This window comes from Desmodus rotundus, chromosome 13 (genome assembly GCF_022682495.2).
Source record: "Desmodus rotundus isolate HL8 chromosome 13, HLdesRot8A.1, whole genome shotgun sequence".
Classification (NCBI taxonomy): domain Eukaryota; kingdom Metazoa; phylum Chordata; class Mammalia; order Chiroptera; family Phyllostomidae; genus Desmodus; species Desmodus rotundus.
Window position 1 is genome coordinate 30,678,656 of NC_071399.1, and position 24,508 is coordinate 30,703,163.

The following is a 24,508-nucleotide window of genomic DNA, read 5'->3' on the forward strand; positions in this document are numbered from 1 at the left end:
TTCCTGCCCCCAACCAACCATCCATCTGCTTTTTGGTACTATAGCTTGCGTTTTCTAGAAATCTACATAAATGAAATCCTACAGTATTTTACTTTTTGTCTGATTTTTTTCACACAGAATAATTAGTTTGTGATTCATCTGTGTTGTTGCTTATGTCATTAGTTCTATTTTCTATTTTTTTCTTGCTAATTGGCGTCTGTGGTGAGGATAGAATGTGGTTTGTTTATCCATTCCCCTATTGGTGGAATGGGCCTTTAATTTCAGCCGTGCCATTGCTTGCAGGCTTATCTAAGCATATAATCAAATGCCTTTGCCATGGAACACTTCATTTTACAAGTATAAAGAACTATAGTCAAGATTGACAAAAGAAGGCTAAAAGAATACACCTTCACCAAACCAGCATTCCAAGATATGCTAAAGGGACTGCTGTAAGAAGATGAAGAAAAAGAGTGAGAGAGAGAGGAACACAGGTACAAAGGGGGAAAATGGCAATGAATAAGGACCTATCAATAATAACCTTAACTGTAAATGCATTAAATGCCCCAATAAAAAACATATGGTAGCTGAATGGATAAGAAAACATGACCTGCACATATGCTGCCTACAAGAGACCCACCTCAGAACAAAACACCTGCACTGACTGAAAGTGAAGGGCTGGAAAAAAATATTCCAAGCAAATGGACAGGAAAAAAAAGCTGGAGTAGCAATACTTATATCAGACAAAATAGACTTCCAAACAAAGGCCATAAAGAGACACAGAACAACATTTCATAATACTTTAGGGAAGAATCCATCAAGACAACATAAACATTATAAACATATATGCACCCAACATAGGAGTACCCAAATGTATAAGGAAAATCTTGGAGGACTTCAAGAAAGGTACAGACAGCAACACACTTATACTAAGGGATTTTAACACCCCACTGTCAATAATGGATAGATCTTCCAAACAAAATATCAACAAGGATATCGTGGATCTAAATGATATATTAGATCAAATGGACTTATTGTTATACATAGAACCTTTCATCCCAAAGAAGCAAAAAACACATTCTTTTCAAGTGCACATGGAACATTTTCAAAGATAGACCACATGATAGGGCACAAAATAAGCCTCAACAAGTTCAAGAAAATTGAAATCATATCAAGCTTTATCTCAGACCACAAGGGCTTAAAACTAAAAACCACCCTCAAGGAAAAAACTCAAAAACATTTGAACTCATGGAGACTGAATAGCATGCTATTAAACAATGAATGGGTTAAGAATGATATCAAGGAAGAAATCAGAAAGTTTCTGGAAACAAAATGAACTCACAACAGTCCAAAACCCATCGGACACAGTGAAGGCAGTCCTGAGAGGGAAGTTCATAGCAATACAAGCCTAACTAAAAAAGAGAGAAACATTTCAAATAAACAGCCTAACCCTACATCTACAAGAACTGGAGGAACAACAGCAAACAAAGCCCAGAGCAAGTAGAAGGAAAGAAGTAATCAAGATCAGAGTAGAAGTAAACAATGTAGAGACTAAAAGCACAATTCTAAGGATCAATAAATCTAGAAGCTGGTTCTTTGAACAGATAAAAAATCAACAGGCCTTTAACCAGACTCATCCAGAAAAAAGAGAGAGGACCCAAATAAATAAAACCAGAAATGAAAGAGGAAAAATTACAACTGATACCATAGAAATACAAAAGTTTGTAAGAAATTACTACGAACAACTACACACCAAGAAATTTGAAAACCTGAGTGAAATGGAAACATTTCTAGAAACATACAATCTTCCAAAACTTAAATCAAGAAGAAGCAGAAAGCCTGAACAGACCAATAACAGCTAGTGAAATTGAAGCAGTAATCAAAAAACTCCCAGTGCACAAAAGCCCTGGACTGGACAGTTTCACAGGAGAATTTAACAAAACATTTAAGGAAGAACTAACCTCTATCCTTCTCAAACTATTCCAAAAAATCCAAGGAGAGGGAAGACTGCCAAACTTTTTATGAGGCCAGCATTATCCTAACCCCAAAACTGGATAAAGACACAATAAAGAAAGAAAACTAAAGGCCAATATTGCTGACACACATAGACTCTAAGATCCTCAACGAAATATTGGCAAAGCACATCCAGCAATACATTAAAAAGATCATACACCATGATCAAGGGGGATTCATCCCAGGCATGCAAGGATGGTACAGTATTCTCAAGTCAATAAACATAATACATCACATAAACAAAAGGAAAGACAAAAATCACATGATCATATCAATAGATGAGGAAAAAGCATTTAATAAGGTACAGTATCCATTTATGTTGAAAACACTTAGCAAAGTGGGAGTAGAGGGAGCATTGCTCAACATAATAAAGGCCATATACGAGAAACCTACAGTCAACATCATACTCAACAGTCACAAACTAAAAGCTTTCCCACTAAGATCAGGAACAAGACAAGGGTGTCTGCTTTTATCACTTCTATTCAACATAGCATTGGAAGTCCTAGCCACAGCAATCAGACAAGAAAAGGAAATAAAAAGCATCCAAATTGGAAAGGAGGAAGCAAAACTATCATTGTGATAGATGACATGATAGTGTACATGGAAAATCCTATAGACTCCACCAAAAAAAACCCTACTTGACCTAATAAGGGACTTTGGCAAAGAAGTGGGATACAAAGTCAACATTCAGAAATCTAAGGCATTTTTGTATACCAGTAATGAAATATCAAAAACAGAAATTAGGAAAATATCCCATTTGCTATAGCCACAAGAAAAATAAAGTACTTAGGAATAAACCTAACCAAAGAGGTAAAAGATCTGTTCTCAGAAAACTACACAACACTGAAAAAAGAAATTAAGGAAGACACAAACAAATGGAAGCATGTACCATGCTCATGGATTGGAAGAATTAACATTATTAAAATGTCCATACTATCCAGAGAAATTTATAGATTCAACACAATCCCTATTAAAATACCAATGACATATTTCAGATATAGAACAAACATTTCAGAAATTTATATGGAACCATAAATGACCCTGAATAGCTTCAGCAATTTTGAGAAAGAAGAACAAAGTAGGAGGGATCACAGTACCTGATATCAAAGTATATTACAAGGCCACTGTAATCATGGTGCTGGCATAAGAACAGACACACAGATCAATGGAACAGAATAGAGAGCCCAGAAATAAACCCATGTCTCTATGGCCCATTAATATTCAACAAAGGGTACAGAAGCACAAAATGGAGTAAAAATAGCCTCTTCAACAAATGGTGTTGGGAGATCTGGAGCTACATGCAAAAAAATGAAACTTGACCACCAACTTACATTACACACAAAAATAAATTCAAGATGGATAGAAGACTTAAATATACTGTATTTTTCGGACTATAAGATGCACTTTCCCACCAATTTGGGGGGGGGTGCATCTTATAGTCCAGATGTAGCTTGCCTGGCTCGTGGGGGTGGGGAGGGTGGTGGCAGTGGAACAGGGTTTTTTGGGGTTTTTTTTCCTATTTTCCTCCTCTAAAACCTAGGTGCGTCTTGTGGTCTGGTGCGTCTTATAGTCCAAAAATATGGTAAGTCATGACAGCATAAAAGTCCTAGAGGAGAACGTAGGCAGGCAAATTTCATATATTCCATGCAGCAGTATTTTCACTGATATGTCCCCTAAAGCAAGGGATATAAGGGAGAGAATAAACAAATGGGACTACACCAAATTAAAAAGCTTCTGCCTGGTTAAAGAAAACATCAGCAAAATGAAAAGGGAACCAACAGTATGGAAAAATATATTTGTCAATAATACCTCAGACGCGGGTTTGATCTCCAAAATATACAAAGAACTCACACAACTCCACACCAGGAAGAGAAACAATCAATTAAAAATTGGACAAAGGACCTGAACAGACACTTCTCCCAGGAGGACATATAAGAGGGCCAAGAGACATATGAAAGGATGCTCAGCATCACTAGCCATCAGAGAGATGCAAATTAAAACCACAAAGATATACCACTTCATACCGGTCTGAATGGCCATCATAACCAAATTAAAAAAGAAGTGCTGTCCAGGTTGTAGAGAAAAGGGAACTCTAGTATGCTGTTGGTGGCAATGTGGACTGGTACAGCCACTATGGAAAACAATATGGAATTTCCTCAAAAAACAAAAAATGGAACTGTCTTTTGATCTGGGAATTCCACTGCTGGGATTATACCCTGAGAAGCCCGAAACAGCAATTCAAAAGAACCTATGCACCCCAGTGTTCATAGCAGCATTATTTGTAATAGCCAAGTGCTGGAAACAGCCTAAGTGCCTATCAGTAAATGAGTGGATGAAAAAACTATGATACCTTTACATGATGGAATACTACACAGCAGAAAGAAAGAAGGAACTCCTATCCTTTGGGACACCATGGATGGAACGGAAGAGTATTATGCTAAAAGAAATAAGCCAGGCGGTGGAAGATAAATACCATGTGATCTCACCTATAAGTGGAACCTAATCAACAAAACAAAGAAGTGAGCAAAATAGAACCAGAGACATGGAAATAAAGAAGTGACAGTAACCAGAGGGGCGGCGGGAACGGTATAATGGGAAAGAAAGGGAAGGGTCAAGTCAAGAAATATGTATAAAGGACTCACAGACAAAGACAACGAGGTGGGGGAAGATTGAATGTGGGAGGTGGGGGTTGTATAGGTCAGGGGAGAGTAATGGGGAAATGGGGACAACTGTAATTGAACAACAATTAAAAAATTAAGAAGATTGATAGCCATGCTTTTGTATCCTAAGCTTACTCTTCTTTATGCTGGCCATGGTAGGAGTGTTATTTAATGGGAGAGAAAAGGGCACTCAGCTCCACTTTACCTCCTTGTGCATTCTAGAAGCCCCTCTTTCCTACTCAGTATACTGGCATTTCTCTTCTTCCCTTTGTTTGTCATGATCTCAATCTCTTTTTATTGTTTAGGTTCAAAGGGTGAGGTGGGTTTCCCAGGATTAGCTGGGAGCCCAGGAATTCCTGGATCCAAAGGAGAGCAAGGATTCATGGGTCCTCCGGGGCCACAAGGACAGCCAGGATTGCCTGGTGCTCCAGGCCGCCCTGTGGAGGGGCCCAAAGGAGACCGGGGTCCACAGGGACAACCTGGCCTGCCAGGTAAGCATGTCTAACCCAGGTCAGAGCTTGGACTTAAAGAGCAGGCACAAATATACACAAATGTAAAAGATTTAAATACATACATTCTCAACTGAGTTTTTATTTAAGAAGTTTGCAGCATTTACTACAACTTGAAACTGTTTAAACCATTGGGCTTTTGTGTTTTGGTCTACACTGGGTCAGTGCTTTTCTTGTGTCTTATCTGTCAAGAAACTTAGTATATATGACAAGTGATTGGGGAGAGGGGAGAAAGGACTTTGCTGAAAAGGACTAGGGCACGAATGCCACCTGTGGTGGTTGTTTTAACCCAGGTAACATTCTGGCATGCCTCCACCTCCTAGACAAGGTGACTGTACTGCGGCACAGCTACCTTTGCGCACGGCAACATAGGGCATTTGGACACCGAGGTGGCAGTGTTTATGTCAACATTTTCTGTCCATTGAGAAGATCATATTCTTTCTCCCAGGACCTGCCTTGATTTCTTCAGAGCTCATGCAGCTTGATACGGTGTTGCTATATACAGTTGGGGACAGTTGAGTGACAATAGATATGGTGTTATTGTATGTACAGCTGGGGCAAGTTGGGTGGCAGTGATGACAACCGTGGACCAATGACTCATACATAAAACCATCCTCTAACTTCAAATGTGTGACTTTTTTGTGTTGTTAGGACCTCCGGGACCAATGGGGCCCCCGGGGCTCCCTGGGCTTGATGGATTGAAAGGTGACAAAGGAAGCCCAGGCTGGCCAGGGACTCCTGGTGTTCCAGGACCCAAGGGAGACCCTGGATTCCAAGGCATGCCTGTAAGTTGTCCATTTGTAGGTTTTGTTTTTGAAAAGGATCACAAAATAATATGCATGTGTCTGTACATACATGTGTTACAATCCCAAATCCTCAGTTGCTTCTCTCTTGCCAGTCATCAGCTATCTTTATTGGCCCCACAGAAGACAATGATTAAACATTTTTTACAATCTAGTTTTACGATAACCATCAAAGGGAAATGTTATACTACCTTAAAACACAGCTCAATGCATGGGTTTAAAAATCTACTGACAGACCTGATTCAAAAAGCCCCAGTAACATAGAAATATACTCCCAATTCCTATTGACTGTCTCTCTCTATACTTGTATATAAATATGTGTGCATGTGTGTATATATGTAAATATGTGTGTATATATATGTATATGTATATATGTGTGTATGTATACCTCCCCCCCCATATATAGTTGACTCTTGAACAACATAGGTTTGAGTGACTCAGGTCCAGTTATATGTGTTTTCTTTTTTCAATAAATATACAGGCAGTCCCCTGTGTCCCTTTTAAATCCACAGATTCAACCAACTACAGATTGAAAACAGTATTTTCAATCTGTAGTTAGAAATTCACAGATGCGGAGAGCCGACAGTATGCTTTATTCTACTATGCCATTTTGTATAAGGAACTTGAGCATACTCAGATGTGGGTATCTGCAGGGGATCCTAGAACTCATTCCCCATGGATACTGAGTTAAGTTTTTGGGGAGTCAAAAGTTATACACGAATTTTCCACTGTGCTGGGGGTTGGTCCCCTAACTCGTGCAATGTCCAGGGGTCAGCTCTCTATATTTGTGTGTTATTTTGGTTGTGGCACCTTTAAAAAAGCAAAGAAACAGATGTGTGTAAGAAACAATACAATTTTTAATATTGAGAAAGGAACTAGAGAAAGGAAAATCTGTACTTAGTTGGCTAGAACATGAGATAATATTTTTAAAATACATGAATGTTGCTATATTATAAGTAAAAAGAATTCTCCTTGAGTATTTTTTATCTTTCCATATTTAAAATCACTTTTCAAATAAGATCTGAAGCTAATGTAAAGACAAATCACTATGCTTGAGTGTTTAGAGGACGGTGTTCCAGAAAGGCAGTTTGGTGTTGGTAGATTGACATGTTGCTATGATAAATGTTTAGGGGGTTCCAGCTGTTCATGGCATTGTGATGAGGGGCAGGGACAGCAGAATGAAGACTAGCTTCTGGTGTGGGAACTCACCACATGGATGGACAAGAAGATGGGACACAGTGAATGAAGCGAGTTGATTCAATTACCTTGTTTAGACACACATAGAGGTTTTTTCAGTATTTCTGCATCATTCAAGAAACTACAAAACACCATTTATCCACAAAGATACTTTGCAGCTTTCCAATGACTTGTTACTTGAGAGTTTTATTGTCCGTCTCCTGAATGATTCCCAACTGATATTCTCTATGCATGTCCAGGGGATTGGTGGCTCTCCAGGAATCACAGGTGCTAAGGGTGATATGGGACCTCCAGGAGTTCCAGGCTTTCAAGGTAAGACAGTAAAGGTGATGCTGCTTAAAGACACATTTACCTGTTACCAGAGCTCCCTAACCACTGGCATTTCAATACTGATGGAACCAGGATAATTATAGAACAAGGTCTTGTTCTCTTTGAATTAAAAATTCTACTTCTGTGTGACAGCCCAATTTGTATAATACTATGAATGGCTGTATAAAAGACATTTTGATTTCCCTACACAGAATCAGTGGATCATTTACATATCAATTATTTGCATATCAATAAAAAGTCATGGATTTTGGCCATTCATTAATTTATTAATGTATTAAGCAAAGGTGTAGAGTGTGCCTGCAAGCCTTCAGGCACTGTGATTTTTACTGCTGAATCAGACATATATGAATGAAAGGTGGGTAAAATAAATTCTTAGCCTGCAGGTGTTTTGTGGTCTATTTGGGGACATGTGTGAACCAGACTGTAATCAAAAACAATATCATGTGCCCCTCCAGTGGCTGTGGCCACTTTACAGTTTGTTGTATGTTTAGAGATAAAACTTTTGGGTTCTAGAAAGAAGAGTTTCGTAAAAGGTTTTACATAGTTGACCAGAAATAATGCTCTTTTCTTCTACAAGCCTCAATTGGAAAATTTTCACCATGAGTGTGTGTATGCATGCATCCACGTGCATGTATTGTGTATACACGAATGTGCATGTGTGTACATGTATGTGCACATGCACGCACACATCCTTGTATATCTTTGGAATTCTGTGCAAAGACAATATTCTGCTTCCTCCCAGGTCTGAAAGGTCTCCCTGGCATTCAGGGAGTTAAAGGAGACCCAGGAGACCAAGGTTTCCCTGGAACTAAAGGTAAGAGAATGTGCTGTATTGGAAGGTGCCATATGGATCTAAGGAAATATGAAAGCCATTGAACTCACAGAATTAGGGTGTTTGGTTATACCTATGTGAAAAGACTCAAAGATCATTAGAAAATGATTAAGCAATCAAATTCTTTGGTAGCTTGTCAGGACTGGGTCATCTCGTAGATGTTTTTCCCAGTGACTTACCTTGAAAGTCAAGTTTGTTAAATCTGTGACTGAGGTCTATGAAGTAGGGAGGGAATTATAGACTCAAAATTCCCAAAATATCACAGGCTCTGAAGGTAGAGTGGAAATCAATGACTTGAAGTTGTAATAGGAATAATGTCGATCTTGCATGAATAGGCTGAATAAATTCTGGTTGGACAGCAAGGAGTTCTTCATAGGAAGGGTTTTCCTTGGCTTCCCACTACTAGGAGTTGACAGTGTACAGTGGCTCCAAAAACACAGGATAATAAGTCAGTTGGTGAAAGACAAATGCCATATGACTACACCTATAAGAGGAATCTAATGAACAAAATAAACTAATGAACTAAATAGAACCAGAGGCATGGGAATGTGGAACAGATTGACAGTGACCGAGGGTTGGGGGGAAGGGGATAATGGTAGAAAGAAGAAGAAGGGACTAGTCAAAGAACATGTATGAATGACCCATGAACATGGACACCAGGGTGGGAATTGACTATGGAAGCAGGGGGTGGGATGGGTGGAGGAGGGCGAAGGGAGAAAATTGGGACAACTATAATAGAATAACAATAAATAATGATTAAAAAGTTCTCATACAAAGAAAAGGAGTTGATGAGTGAAGTGATGTATGTGTTAATTAACATGAAAGAGTAATCCTTTCACAGTTATACATGTGTCAAATCATCACGTTATATACTTTGAGTATCATACAATTTTATTTGTCAATTATCCCTTAATAAAGCTTAAAAAAAAGAAAACCTCCCAACTGGGAAGCCAAAATTAGATGGCTTCACTGGAATACTACTAAACATTTAAAGAAAAATTAATAATAATCCTATAGTGTCAGGTGGGTACTATAGATAAATACCTAATCATTATGCTGTATACCTAAAACTAACATAATATGTCAACTGTAATTAAAAAATTAAAATAATTTTAAAAATCTTTCTTAAAAAAACAGGATAATTTTGGAAGTAGTTTACACCATGCATCCCACTGTGGTCTCTGCTGGTCAGACCTTATTTGTAGAGCTGTGTTTAATTTTTTAAACCAGGTTTCAAGGGAGAGAATGAGCACCTGGAATGCAGTGGGAAGTGGCACGTTAGGGAAAAAGAAATGGGGAAATATGTGCAGAAGGAGTGAGAGAATTAGGGATGTTTGGCTGAAGAAGAGCGGTTGAGGCAAACCTCACAATCCTCTGCAAACTCTATATTATTGCACATATTTCAAGACCTGTCATGCAGAAGAAGGGTTAAGTTTATTCATCGTTAAAAATTAATACCAGTGGTTATAATGAACAGTGGGGCATATTTTGGATAAGTATGAGAAAAAACTTTGTAATTGCAAATGTGGGAGCTCTCCAGGTCACAAGAGAGATGCCTGGGAAAGAATGAGCTTTCCCTACGGGCAGTGTTGAAGTGAGGGCTGATGGTGGTCATCAGGGATTCCCAAATTCAGTGGACAGTTTGTATTGATGACCCAATGTCTGTTCCAGTCTCGAGGACTAAGGATTTTAGGTAAAATAATAAAGGTGTGCAGATACATTATGAATTATGAGAATCTGACTACTTGTGTTTTTTGATACTGATTTTCCATCTGAGAAACATTCTATTTGGATTGGGTTTCATATTGAACTCTTCCCAAGCTATTTCTGTCCCTGGGTATTGATGTGAAATTGATCAGTGGCCTCCTTGATTCCCATAGGTCTTCCAGGTCCCCCCGGACCACCAGGTCCTTATCATGTCGTCAAAGGGGAGCCAGGGTTCCCTGGTCCTGAGGGTCCTGCTGGTATGAAAGGGATTCAGGGACCTCCAGGCCCCAAAGGACAGCAAGGTAAGAATAACAGGGCTGTACAGGGAAGGAGTAGGGGCTCAGGAGGAAATGGGAAGGGATTCCTCTTCACCCATGTGTCTAAAAATCAAAGTTTCTGGGTAATGGCTACCTAAACACCTGACTATCATTTTTTTTACCTTTCTTTAATGTATATCAAAACCGAATAAAGTTTTTTAGTGTACCTAAAAAAGCCAGACCAAAATACAGGAATAGCTACAGGAATGTACAACCTAACACATCTATGTTCACTCTGAAAAACATGAGTGAAAGGAACTACATCATCTTTCCCAGCTAGGAGATAGGGGTGGTAAGAAGGGGCAATCTAAACAGTAAGGATTGGTGCTCTTAGCAATTGATCCAGAAGCTCTACCCGACTGGCAAAGGCTTTTGCTAATCTCTATTGTTCCCAGACATCCTAACCTACAGTCTTTCTGCTTATTTGGGCTAAGCACTTCCTATTTCAAGAGCTATTGGTAAGGAATGGGTAAGGAAAAACAAAGAAGAATGAAAACATTCAGAATTAGAAGGTAGAACACAGGAAAATTTAAATTTAAACTACCTAAAATTAAACTGTACACATGAAGATAAAGTTATTCATTGTCAATATATCTGTTCCCTAAAAATTACTTAGATGCTGGAATATGGCCAAGGGGGACACGTGTGAGAAAATGAAAATGTGTCAAATATCTCTGTCCCCAGCACACGTAGCCTGCCTTTTCCAAAACAATCTGCCAAACAATAACAGCAATAACGTCAGGAAACTAGGGAGAACTCTGAATGCAGGGATGAAATGCACACCCATTCTAATGTCAGTTTGGCAGTTGCCTCGGAGAAATGTGTACAGGCTTTGCAGGAAGCAATCATACTTCTCTGGGAAAACTTTCATCTGCAGTCAAAGGCCTTATGCTTATTTTCCAGGAGGGGAAAGAGGACATTTCCAAAGGGAAGAAAGCGATACAGCCTGCAGCTCTCCAGGACCAGATCACAAATTCTTTTTCTCTTCCTTCAGGTGTGACAGGATCAGTGGGCTTACCTGGACCACCAGGTATTCCTGGGTTTGATGGTGCCCCTGGCCAGAAAGGAGAGCCGGGACCCTTTGGACCTCCTGGTAGGTTTGCTGCAGCTTCCCAATGTTATTTCCCTCTACCTGTGTCTTTCGGTTAGAAGCACTAGGCCCACGCATGTGGGAACCTACAAAATAGACTTGAAAAACGTTATTTGAAAGATTTCCAAAGAGGTCTGTTTCTTAGAAGAAATCAGATCATCTAGAAGAGCTAAGTAGTTGGCATCACTTTTTCTGTATAGGGAGACAGATGTTGATCAAAGCATAGTGTTTTCCAGATGTTGTTGAAAGCAGGCCAAGAGTGATGGTCCTGTCTGGTTTCCTATGAGGGAAGCAGGCTGCAGCTACAGAAATTCTGTTTCAGCAATGGACAGGGGAAAGCAGATGATAATGCCAGTGTTGGCCAAAGGCTACTGTCTTCCATGGGTTAAAGTTGGTTCGCTTCCCTGGGAAGCAGGAACTCAAATATTCTATAATGACTGAGATGCCAAAGGCTCAGGGCATTGAGTAACTGAGCAAAGGGAACAGCCCAGCAGAAGATTCACAGGCAGCATAGTTACCCCAGGGCACTAAAGGATCCACTGCATGGGGGCTTTCTTACTGCCCTGTTTCCATGCACAGGCTTTGGGCGGACGAGGAAGGGAGGCCACTTTAAAAGGAGGTTGTTTTAATAATCCTATAATAATTCTTTCTTAGAGGAGCCCCCAAATGCTATATGTATTACATGTATGGAATCATGTCATTTATTCCATTTATTCATATATTCCTTTTCTCTTACTTAATGCACTCATTGGACTAAATTTTTTGAGCATCTGCTTTGCATGTAAAACACCTCAAGGAATTCTGTAGAAAGGAAAAGCTAAGATAGCAAGAAGGTGTATTGTTGTATTTGATTGGTCTTGCTTGCAGCTGTCCAGAGGAACTTGACTGTGACTGGGGAACCCAATATCTCTTCTATCTTCCAGGTCCAAGAGGGTTTCCGGGACCGCCAGGCCCTGATGGTTTGCCAGGATCCATGGGTCCCCCAGGCACCCCATCTGTTGATCACGGTTTCCTTGTGACCAGGCACAGTCAAACAACAGAAGATCCACAGTGTCCTCCTGGGACCAAAATTCTTTACCACGGGTACTCTTTGCTCTATGTGCAAGGCAATGAACGGGCCCATGGACAGGACTTAGGTGAGGCGTTGACAAATAGATTCATTGTTACAAATGCACAAATTCTGTGTTAGATATGTCAAGTGCCTCTGTGGTGTTGTGTTGTTTTCAGCTCTGGTCCTGTATTTCAGAGTGCCCTGAAGACCTAATTAATGAAAAGAAGGCTCAGCCCTATTTCCCTACATCCTTGCCAAATGAGCCATCAATTTAATAGCCACTGTGTTACTAGTGTGAAGCCAAGAAAATGTTACCGAATCTTTGAAACCTTTTGAGTTAATAAAACTTTTGATCTCTTCTTCAAATTATCAAGTAGGATCAAGATTTCTGAAATACACACTTGAAAGTTTGCCTTGATATTTTTCATATAGAGCAGCTTTACTGTGGCTCTTTAAAAAAAAAACAAGTCTCATGTTACTCTGTCTAAATTTTTTTCTGCATGTTCTAAGCTGTGCCCATTCTATTGGTTTACATTAGCAGAAAGCTCATGTCTGTCGTCATTTTCTTCGTCTCCCTCAGCTATCCATCCTCCACCAGATATCCAGATTATGTTTTAATGTTAGATATCTCTAACTTTTACTGAGTTTGAAAACCACAAGCAACTATAAAAAGAGCATCTGTACATTTTTGGCAAAACTGGTGTTAAAGACACTGTCCACTGTGTTCCTATCCATTGTACAAGGAACCCCATGTTAAATACCTTCTAGAATTCAGTCAAAATGTCCTATATAATTCTTTAAGTTTCTCTTTTGCCTTGATTACTTTAAATTTAGTTTAATGTTCATTTACAGTCATGCTTGTCTGTTTAGTATATTTACTTCCTTTTATTTATAATTTTAAAAAATGTTTTCCCATTTTAATGGTTAGGTTGCATATATGCCTTTCATTATTAGCCAGCTTAAACCCATTTTACACAGAGGCAGACAATGAATTAGAAAGCAAATACTTCACTTTGTCGTCTCTCCCTGCGCCTCCAGGCACGGCTGGAAGCTGCCTGCGCAAGTTCAGTACGATGCCCTTCCTGTTCTGCAATATCAACAATGTCTGCAACTTCGCCTCCCGAAATGACTATTCCTACTGGTTGTCCACTCCGGCGCCCATGCCAATGTCTATGGCACCCATCTCCGGGGAAAATATTAGACCGTTTATTAGCAGGTGAGTGGAGCATTTGTAGGAACAGGTGTATAATTGACGGAGAAAAATTGCTTGTAGTCCAGACAGTTTTTTTGTTTTCCATTTCCCCCCAAAACATTCAATCCATTGCCATTCACTTTATTAATTATGCTATTTGACTTTTGTCCTAGAAATCAGCCATAAAAATGACTTTATATAGAAGTCAGTTATCCTGTTTAAGAACTATAGTGCAGAGCCGTTGTGGGATAATGCCCAGGTTTGGGACAGAATGCACATCTCAAGTGACTCACTGAGTGGTTGTCTTCCTCCACCAGCAAAGCAGTGTCACCGGAGGGCTCAGCAAGCGGTAGAATAGGATTTTCAACTTTGTTTCCCTTAACTAATCCTCTTAAGGAGCCTTTTAAGCCTTTTTTTTTTTCTGAATTGCCCCCACTCCCATGAAATTTGAAAAAATATTTAATTATTTTTAATTGTAGTAAAATGCATATAACATGAAATTTATCATAACTATTTTTAAGTGGACAGTTAGTGGCACTTAATGTCGGAACTTAAATATAAGTGTGAGGTGGTCCCTGGAAAAGGTAATACCACAGTCACACTCTGTATCTGTCTTTTTTACATGAAAAGATTATACAGATTTATTATATATGTCAAAATTTATGCATATTCAAATTTTTCTCATATTCCCCCACCTCTACCAACTTTTACTGTCTTGGATGATATTGTACCCAGCTGCAAATGCATGCGTTTGACTGAGTGACTTCCCAAATTAAGTGCTTTCCACACTAATTAATATCTGGAGTATGTTTTCAGGTCCTCAAGAGTTGCCTGGGAGGAGGTAAAATGGGAAATTGAAATTATTATAACTGAAAAATACATGATTGTCTTATCTTTGCCTCTTACCTTTGAATTAAAAGTTGATTCCTTAGCTTTACTCAAAAGTAATAGAAAAGTGGCAAATGAATAAATTTGACTACTAAGCTATCCTATAATTTCACTTTTACAAACTAAGATAATAAAGGATGAAAAGAATAACAAGACAGGACAAGTTTGCCCTAGAACAGTGAGAATCAGAAAGAACTTGAGCTTCGGTCCCTTTAAAGCAGTCAGCAGCTGTTGAATATGAAGAAAGATGTAGCATGTTGGCTAAGAAGTGGCCTACAGTCAGAAGGAATGGGGACAGGAAGCGAGTGCTTGGAGCTGGCCCCAGGAGCCCCTGTGTAGGTCCAGCGGTGTGTGGCCATCAACCAGTCACTGATCGCTGCCTGTTTGGGGGCGGGCTGTCCAGTGGTGGTGTCTGTGGCTCCAGCAGGCAGGAATGCTGGGACTGGCCCATCACAGTCTTATTAAGAGAACTGTGCCAATTAGGACCTGGAACAGAAAGGCCAGGAGATGCCTAATAAATAGGAAAATCACAGGTTTTAGATTGCCTTGCATTGAAATATCTCCAGACAACTTTCTGATTTTTTCAGCTGTAAGAAAAGTTATGAGTCTTCAGTGAGAAAAGTCAGGCATTCATTACCCTTCCAGAGTGGCACTTTTCAAACCACAGACAGCCCTTGGAAATGTCAGTGAGGGACTGTTGATTGCTGTGTTTTGAGATGTTCCTTGCTCAGAACCATGCTCAGTATGTGAGAAAGAAAACTAACCACTTTGTGTTTTTGTTTAGCTTCCCTTGGACAACAGGTAGAAAATAATCTTTCAATTTTTTAATTTACCTTGTTGATAAAATTGACATTTGACCTTGACTTGGTGGAGAACACGAGAGCTCTGGCATACATTTGGAATAGTCCAAAAACAGGTCTTTAGAAGCCTTGTGTCTTAGATTTGCTTTTCTCTGTGGGCCCATTAATTTCAGTAAGAACCCCTGGTTCTGTAAGCATGAGTTGTTTAAATGTCCCAGTACACTTCAGGCTTTTTACGTCTTTCTGTTAACTGACCCATAACTCAGCGTGAAGGGACCTTACAAGTCATATCCTTTAAGCCTGGTACTCCTTGAGCTGTATATTTTTCACATTTCCTTTTGCTAAGAATGGAAGAAGCCCATTTCTCCTGGCCTCTTCAGAAGCAGGTTTTCCTGGTGACAGGTTTTCAGTGACTTCTCAGGACTTACATATTTCTTCTGAGGGCTTCTAAGTACTTTCTGGCCTTCTAAGGACAAGAATCATCATAAAATGACTAATTGTTTAATTGTTGTAGTAGAAAGAAGAACTGAGTTATAGTTCTGGCTTTGACACTGTGACCTCAATTTCTTCATAAATTATATGGGGAATTGGACTATGAATTTTAAGGGACTGTAAAATTAACTCTGTGGTTCTGTTTCCTAACTGGCCATCTGATGGGGTCAGGACTGCCTTCTCTACAGCCACTTGCGTCCCCCTAGCCCAGAGAGAGCCTTTCCTTCATGCTTTATTTCTGGTTTCTGCGTCTGGCAGGCAGATGGTGTATAAGGCCAATTTCAGTAACTGTCGTTTAACCGAGCCTTTTAATTCATCTGCATCTGTGTGGGAAAAAAAATAGAAAATTGCACACACCACACACACCCCCAAGTCCATGGAAAATCGAATGACTAATTTAGGCCCTCTTCCCACTCCTCATCCATTTTCATGCAAATGTTCCAGCATAACTAGGTGTAATTATTAATACCATTTATAGTCATTTATCAGCGTTGTTAAAACTCTGTTCATTTTGTGACTTGAATATAATTATTTTCCTGCTAGTGTTTAATTTTTTTTTTAACAAAACATTATCTCACCATCAAAGGGTTCCCTTAGTTGAGAGGGTCTGAGTCAGAACATTGTGGGTTGTTTTAATTTATTCCTGGGCGGCTGCATGTGAGGCAGCCTGCTTGGGACATGTCTGTCCTGGGGTGGGTTCTTTGGGACTTACTGCAGCCTCAGTGGTCCTGAGGACAGCCTTGGCCCAGGGCAGGGGCCCATTATTGGTCTTTGGCTTAAGGTCTGGAACAAGTCTTCTGAAGGAGGCTCACATGGACAGCCAGCCTCAGGTGCATTTTTTGTCCTGGCTATTCTAAGTCTTATATCTTGGATGATTCCTCGCTTAAAACAAGTGGCTGCGTTCTGGAAGTGGTAGCACTTGGATTTCACCAAGCACTAATTGTGTTTGTTGAAATACACACTCATTGTTGAAAAACTGGAAAACATAAAAGAGGAAACAAAGTCACCTGTAGCCCCAGCTCCTCTGGGAGAAGGCCACTGTTCAGCTTGGGCTCCCATTTTCTTCCGTCTACAAAGCAGATAATTAAATCACTTGTGTTGGATGTAGTTTTGAATTTAATGTTTTAATATGGAGACAGGCTTATAAAACAAACCAGAACTCTCTGAGCCTTGGAGTCCAAGAAGAGGTCACATTATCCATTTGATAAACATGTGATTGAATCAGAAAAATTGAGGGAAGAGATAGACTGCAAGTACTGGGAAAAAGAATGCGTAAGTAAAGACTTCATCCTGGGCCATCCCTTGAGCTGTGCTTAAGTATCTGCTCTGGTACCTTCCAGGTGTGCAGTGTGTGAGGCACCAGCCATGGTGATGGCAGTACACAGCCAGACGATTCAGATCCCACCGTGCCCCAATGGGTGGTCCTCACTCTGGATTGGCTATTCCTTTGTGATGGTAAGCATTTCAGGCAGCTCCATGTTTTCCTAGAGGAGCCACTGGCTATCACCCTAACCTCCTCTCTCTGATTGCTACCACCCTCTCAGTTCTGTGGATCATGCTGCTTAGGCCTGTCTTCCTCCTGGGGAGGAACCTGGTCTGCTCTGCTGGGTACCCACTGGTTCCAGTGCCCAGACAGAGTCCTCCTGTTGCTGTGGGATTGTCTGCTCTGGGATTAGGTAGCTGGGAGGACATGATGACTTTTTCTAGAGTCAGGTAGAAGAGGAGAAGGATGTGGGTATGGGAGGTACACATTTACTAAAACACAGGCAAGGCTGAGAACAGAAGCTTGAGTCAGGAAGAGAGCAGTGGAATATTGGCTAACGGCATGCTGCGTCTTCCACTCATGTGAGTATCCACACCCTTCACACGGGCTGAGACTGCCTTCCCATCATCCAGCTGCTCTGAATGTTCCCTTCCCTTGAAAAACCAATTGGAACAGGAAATATGGTACCTGTTTGAGGTCCCATTGTATTTCCTTATTGTATTTTATTGCGTCAATTTACATACTGATTGAGCATAATAAAGCTGTGAACTTGTAAGATCAGGTTATACTAGAATAACTCCCAGCAAATGACTACACAAATACTTTCCACATCACCTTTTTAAGCCATTAGATCAAATTGCAATTTAAGAGTTACAAAAGTAGTTATTCGTTTTTCTTATTCTCTTGTCAAATTTCTTCTTTTAAAAATAATGGATGATTTTTTCTTACCTTATAAAAGGACATGTAGCATCTAATGTAGCAAATGCAGGATTTTGATTATTCTATTTACTTTTGTTTAGAAAGTCTGATTTCACCTCAGTTGGTTACAGCGTCATTTGCACATTTTGGCTATTATCTCATATTCCAAGCTGGAAGAGGTTTCAGTGTTTCAAAAATAAGACATAGCAAGAACAGCATTTTGTTAAAATCTAATGAAGCCGGACTGGTCACCTCCTATTTTGGGAGGAGTAGTTGACTGATTCCGGCGCTGCGTGGAATGCTACCCTGCCCAGTGGGTGGAGCAGGGACCAGCTTGCAGGCTATGAGCAGTGTGGGCATGAGTGTGTTCCATGGTGACTGCATGAGGCAGAGGGCTGGCTTTCTGGAAGGAGCACCCTGGCTCTTCCCTGGGAACAGTGCCACCCTCTCCTCTCCGTGGGTGAGGATTGCTGACACATGGTCCCTTTGTTCTGCAGCACACCAGCGCTGGAGCCGAAGGTTCTGGCCAAGCCCTCGCATCCCCCGGGTCCTGTCTGGAAGAGTTTAGAAGTGCGCCATTCATCGAGTGCCACGGCCGTGGGACTTGTAATTACTATGCAAATGCTTACAGCTTTTGGCTTGCCATTATAGAGAGAAGTGAGATGTTCAAGTAAGTCGGAATGACCCTCTGTCGTGGGACCCTCACCCACTTTGTGGCCTTTATTTTTTTTATTCATCTATGATCCATATACCTTCCATTGCAAAGTCTCAAAGATGGTTGTAAAGTAGTAATCAGGAATGCTTCTTCCACATGTAGTAATGAATATTTGAGTCTGTTCTACGTGGGCAGACAACCAAGACAATTTTCGAAGGCAGAGCTTAGGTGACGGACTTAATTCTTTCATTGACTGAAACACTGCGAAAGAACAAAGGTCATTTTTCACTTTTCTAGGTGAATGCACCAAAATGTAATTCAAGCAATTAAAATCTTCAAAGAACATTTAAAAATAGCATATCTTTAACACTTAGAGAGAAAAGTGAGCAGCATTCATGTTCATTGCATTTAGAAGGTGACTTTAATGTGTTGCGTGAGTTCTGAGTGACTTAACACAACTTTGGTTTTTAGACACGTGCAAATAAATTTCAGTACAAATGCATCTGAATTGAAGGGGAAGACCTTTCTTCCCTTTCTTTTCCATTTCCGAAGTTTCACCTTTCAAAGGACTGTCCCAAGAGTCCGCTGACCTTGTTGCAGTTCAGTGGGAGCTCAGCCCAGACCCTGATGGACAGGAACACGTGGGTGCAGCCCCTGCTGCAGCAGATGTAGGAGGCCAATGGAGCCCGGACCGTTACTCACCGTCCATTCCCCAAATAAGCTCATCCCTTGAGTTACACCTTTCTGTCTTTACCTTTTTGGGGAGAATTGTGTGGAACTTTGCTATGATGCCTTCTCTCTGTAGCTTAGATCATAAAAGGTGAAACAACACATTTGCCACTCAATTCTTTAAAGCACCAAAAAATTACCAGGTGCCTAATTAGTACTTGCATGAGACTTTTCAGGCAACTGGAAAAACTTTATGGATAGAATTTAACTACTAGCTACTGAAATGCCACTTAATGTATGTATCAGCTCCTGAAGCTTTGTGTTATAGGGTAAGTAGGTAAAAATGGGGATATTTTTGAATCAGTATCCTGGTACAATGAACTAAAATGCTTTCTTAATAAAATTAGGTAATATCCCATTAACTTAAATAATTAATTTAGGGGCACCGTGATTTTCACCAAAAGTTGATAAAAATTAGCCTTAGTTTTAAGGCAAAGTACTTTTTATGACTCCTTTGATTATAGTAGCATTTGATTATCTGTTGATTTTAGTTCAGTCTTTACCTGTCTCGTAGTCCAAATAAGGTAACTTTGTAGTATCAAGAAAGTGTTTGGAGCATTAGGTGTCTTCCCTTCTCTTTGTTTTTCAGTCAGACCACCTGCAAATAAATCCTTCAAAAGTTGTAAAAGTATTTCAAGGTGTAGTTAATTTTTCCAGATTTGTTCATTACGTCATTCCATAAATATTAGTACGTGTGAAATATTGCAGAGAAGAGCAATCTTCTTCCCCTGGAGGAGTTTATAATTGGGTTGAGAAGACAAAGTTTAACTACAGTTCAAGGAGGCAGGGGGTATGATGGGGAGCGGTTGAGACTTTGGAGCTAAATAGACTTGGGGTGATGTTAGCTGTACCTTCACTCTCTGTGTGCTCCTGGAACATCACTGACCTCAGGGTCAGGGATGGGGAATGCAGGTGATAACTTTTATTGCTCCACGTGTTATAAAGGCCACATAATGCCCCCAGCACAGTGCCCTCTTAGAGTCAGGCCGAATAACGGTGGCTGTTTGTCATGGGGCTGGAGCCCATCCCTGTCTGATCCCTTAGAGATCTCCAAGCAGGTGGGAGGGCTGAGGAACTTGCTTGCCTGTTTGACAAGCAGTGAAGTGATGGCTGGTTGTTTTCTCTGCTGCATTTTAGGAAGCCCACACCGTCCACCTTGAAGGCTGGGGAGCTGAGGACGCATGTCAGTCGCTGTCAAGTCTGTATGAGAAGAACATAATGAAGCTCAGCTCTCAGCTAACGTCACAACATGGTGCTACTCCCTCCTCTTCCCCTTCCTCTTTTTTTTTAACAGCAACGAACCCCAGAAATATATCCTGTGTACCTCACTTCCAGTATGAAAACCATAAAGTGCCTTATAGGAATCTGCGTTAACTAACACACCCTGCTTCATTGGCCTCTACTTGCTGAAGGAGAAACAGAGACATCAATAAGCTGTCAGTAGTGACATACAAAATGGCACTTTTGATGAAATAAAAATATAAGTCTGTTCTACAATCCAGTGCACTGATGTGTAAAATGAGAACTCCATCAGAAAACCAAAGGGTGCTAGGAGGTGTGCGGGGCCTTCCATACTGTTTGAACACCCGTTTTCATTCTTGTATGATAATAGATTCATTTTCCACCCCCAGATGAAATGTTTGTTTATGTCACTGTCTAGCTGTTTTCAAAATTCAGGTCCCTTGGTCTGTACAAGTAATAGTCATGTGAAGCAGTGTTTTGAACCTCCAAATGGAATTACAGGTGCAGTGGCCATATCTTCCAACCCCCAAATATAAATTAAGGTCTTTCTGCTATGTGTGGTACTACGCAGCTGCTTTTGCAGAAATCACAAATATCCTGTGGAAAAAAAATGGTCCAAAATAGGCAGAAATTAAATATATATATATTTTTTAGTAATTTATATAGATGTCAGCAGTTAGGCAGGTCAAGTTTTTAGTTTCAGTTCCACTGTTAAAATAAAGCTTATAGTTTCTTCCTTTAAAAGACTGTGTTCTCCTTTAACATGGAATTTTAAACACCAGGGTATTGAATGTGAAACACCAATTTTCATTGTTCACCTCCAAACCAAAAATTGTGTATTGCCAAAACCAAATCCAGGTTCATGAATATGGTGTCTATTATACTGAAACATGTACTTTGAGCTTATTGTTTTTATTCTGTTTTAAATATATTCAGGGTATTAAACACTAATCACAAACTGAATGACTTGACTTCAAAAGCAACAACCTTAAAAGGCCTTCACTTTATTAGTATTCCTCATTCTGCAGCCCGGTGTGAAAAACAGCTCCGTTGAATCAATATCAGTGTTTTTACATGCAAGCACATTCAGGTGGCTTTCTTGGTTTTTCTCGAGCTGTGTTCAGACTTCAGCAGGGGAATGGACGAATTGCAGGAGAGCAGAATCGGACCACTATGCCTGAAGTGACATTTCACTGAAAGTCTCCAAAACGTTTTTAAGACTACTAAGGCCTTTTATGTAATTTCTTTAAATGTGTATTTCTTAAAAATTCAAATTTGTAATAAAACTATTTGTATAAAAATTAAGCTTTTATTAATTTGTCACTAGTTGCCACAGAAACATTAAAAGAAAAGTTACTACACGAGCCACTATAATAAATTTGTAAGTTTTGCATATGTAGATCAAATTTAGTTTGCAGTTCTTCCAAACAACAGTCATAGACTGGGTGTAATTTACTGAAATTATTACAAAGAAAAAAGAATGATCTCCTCCCACCCTGTCTTCCTCCTTCCCTCCCTGCTTTTCCCCTCCCTTTCATCTGTCCATCCAGACAGCCAATATCCTTCCATCCATCCATCTCTCCATTCATTGTATGAATACCAACGATTTGCCACTTTTCAAGAACTGGATAGTTACGAGATAAACAGATGAATAATAACACACACATTCAACCATTAAAAGCTAATCCATTATGGGTTAGAGCTGAGATTATAGTTATGCAATGGATAAATGCCCAGCAGGGGGTTGGATTCCAAGTCTTACTTAAAGTAGGAAAGAAATAAGATAGCATATTTCTTTTTCCCTGGTGATGTAAGCTTCAGTTTCAATTTGATTAAAATATGATCCATGTAATGCAATACTGCGTACTCAAGAAAAAGCTCTAAGTGTTGTGATGTTCTTGGTTTTCAGACCCAGCAGAGTTGCAGTGAGGATGAAATGGGATAAGCTGCAAGCATGACACCACAGTGCTTGATCAGGAGATATCAGTCAAGGTCTAGTTTTGATCACCTCCCATCTTTGATAAAATTGATGAAAAGGGGTCATTTGCTTTCCTCAGTATAGAATATTAGAAGAGAAGAAAACAAATCATTAGGTTTAGTATGTACTGAAATTATAGAGAAATATTAAACACCTCCATGTTGTAGCCATTTTAGAGTATTTTGTTTCTTGTAAAGCTGATTTGTGATAAATTATTATTTATTATACACAGTTTGGTTTATATAGGAAAGTACAAAGACAATCCTATCATACCTTGAATGTCAACATTCAGACCCTGTGCATTTTGTTTTATTTTTAATTATCCTACAGTAAAATGGACTTGATGTACAGTTCTATGAGTTTTAACATATGTATAGGTTCATACAACCATAATCAAAACCAGCACTCAGGAGAGATATATTACACCAACACACTCCCTCAAGCTCCTGCTATGTAGTAACACATATACCTGCCCCAACCTTGGCAATCAACCACTGAACTTTTCCCCATCACGACAGATTTGTCTCTTCAAGAATGGAATGGTGGAGTGTGTAACCTTTGGAAACTATCTTCTTTTCCTCGGCATAATGCATTTGACATTCATCAGAGGTGCTGTCTGTATCAAGTTTATTCCTTTTTATTGCTGAGTGGAATTACATTTTATAGATGTACCACACTTCATGGACCTGTTCACCTGTTGAAAGACATTTGGGTTGTTTTCAGTTGGGGGTGATTGTGAATAGAGATGAAACATGTTCAGGTTTTTGTGTGAACGTAAGTTATTTTTTCTTTAGAGTAAACACACAGTACTAGAATGGCTGGGTCACATGGTAAGTGTATGTTTGATGCAAAAAGAAACTGCCGAACTAGTTTCCAGAGTGGCTGCACCATTTTCTGTTTCCACCAGCAATGTGTGAACGCTCCACTTGCTCCACAGTGTTTGGAATCGTCAACATTTCATTTTTAGTTAGTTATTCTAATTAGTATGTGGTGTCATTTAACCATAGTTTTAATTTGTATTTCTGTAATGGTTAGTGACGTAGAACATCTTTTCATGCATTACTTGGCTAATGGTATGTCCTCTGTTTTGGACTACCTATTGTCTCTGCTCATTTTTAAAAATTGTTTCTTTTCATTTGTTGAAGAGTTTTGAAAGCTCTTTGGATATGCTGGTTACAAGTCATTTGTTGGATCTGTGATTTGTAAATTCATCCTCTTAACAGTATCTTTCAAAGAGCTAAAGTTTTTCATTTTGATGACATCCAATTTATCAATATTTTTTACGTGGGACAACCTTTTGGTATGTTTAAGAACACTTTGATTAACCCTAGGTCACTTAGATTTTCTTCTAAAAGTTTTATTGTTTTACATACTATATTTATATATACAGTCCATGAATTGATTATTAATGGATGAAATTTACATAACTCAAAATTCACCATTTTAAAGTGAACAATTCAGTAATATCTAGTGCATTCACAGTGTCGTGCAGCCCTCACTGCATCTTATTCTAAAACGCTTTCATCACACCCAAGTCCAGGGCCCATTCAGCAGTGACTCCCCCCCACTCCCACCCCCAGCCACCACCAATCTGCTTTTTGACTCTATGGATTTACCTATTCTGGCTTTCATACAATGGGATCATTCAATAAGTGACTTTTGTGCCTGGTTTCCTTCACCTAGCAGTTTTCAAGATTCATTCATTTATTTTTATGGCTGAATAATTTCCATTAAATGTGTATGCCACAATTTTTTATCCACTCATGTACTGATGCACCTTTGGACTGTTTTGACTTTTTGGCTACTCCCAGTAGTGCTCCTGAGTCCTTGTTTTTGGTTCTTTGGGGGATATGCCTAGGAGTGGA

At 39.7% G+C, this 24,508-nt stretch overlaps 1 protein-coding gene across 1 annotated transcript in view; it reads left to right on the forward strand.

Moving 5' to 3' along the window:
- COL4A1 (collagen type IV alpha 1 chain) overlaps positions 1–21,409 on the forward strand; it is a 152,021-nt gene extending 130,612 nt beyond the window's left edge. The window contains exons 42-52 of the mRNA XM_053916317.1: positions 4,955–5,140; positions 5,810–5,943; positions 7,398–7,470; positions 8,231–8,302; positions 10,201–10,329; positions 11,339–11,437; positions 12,358–12,570; positions 13,524–13,701; positions 17,198–17,312; positions 18,537–18,709; positions 20,561–21,409. Coding sequence (XP_053772292.1) covers positions 4,955–5,140; positions 5,810–5,943; positions 7,398–7,470; positions 8,231–8,302; positions 10,201–10,329; positions 11,339–11,437; positions 12,358–12,570; positions 13,524–13,701; positions 17,198–17,312; positions 18,537–18,709; positions 20,561–20,642 — 1,454 coding nt within the window. The 3' untranslated portion in view covers positions 20,643–21,409. The remainder of the gene's footprint in view (positions 1–4,954; positions 5,141–5,809; positions 5,944–7,397; positions 7,471–8,230; positions 8,303–10,200; positions 10,330–11,338; positions 11,438–12,357; positions 12,571–13,523; positions 13,702–17,197; positions 17,313–18,536; positions 18,710–20,560) is intronic.
- Positions 21,410–24,508: the final 3,099 nt, after the last annotated feature.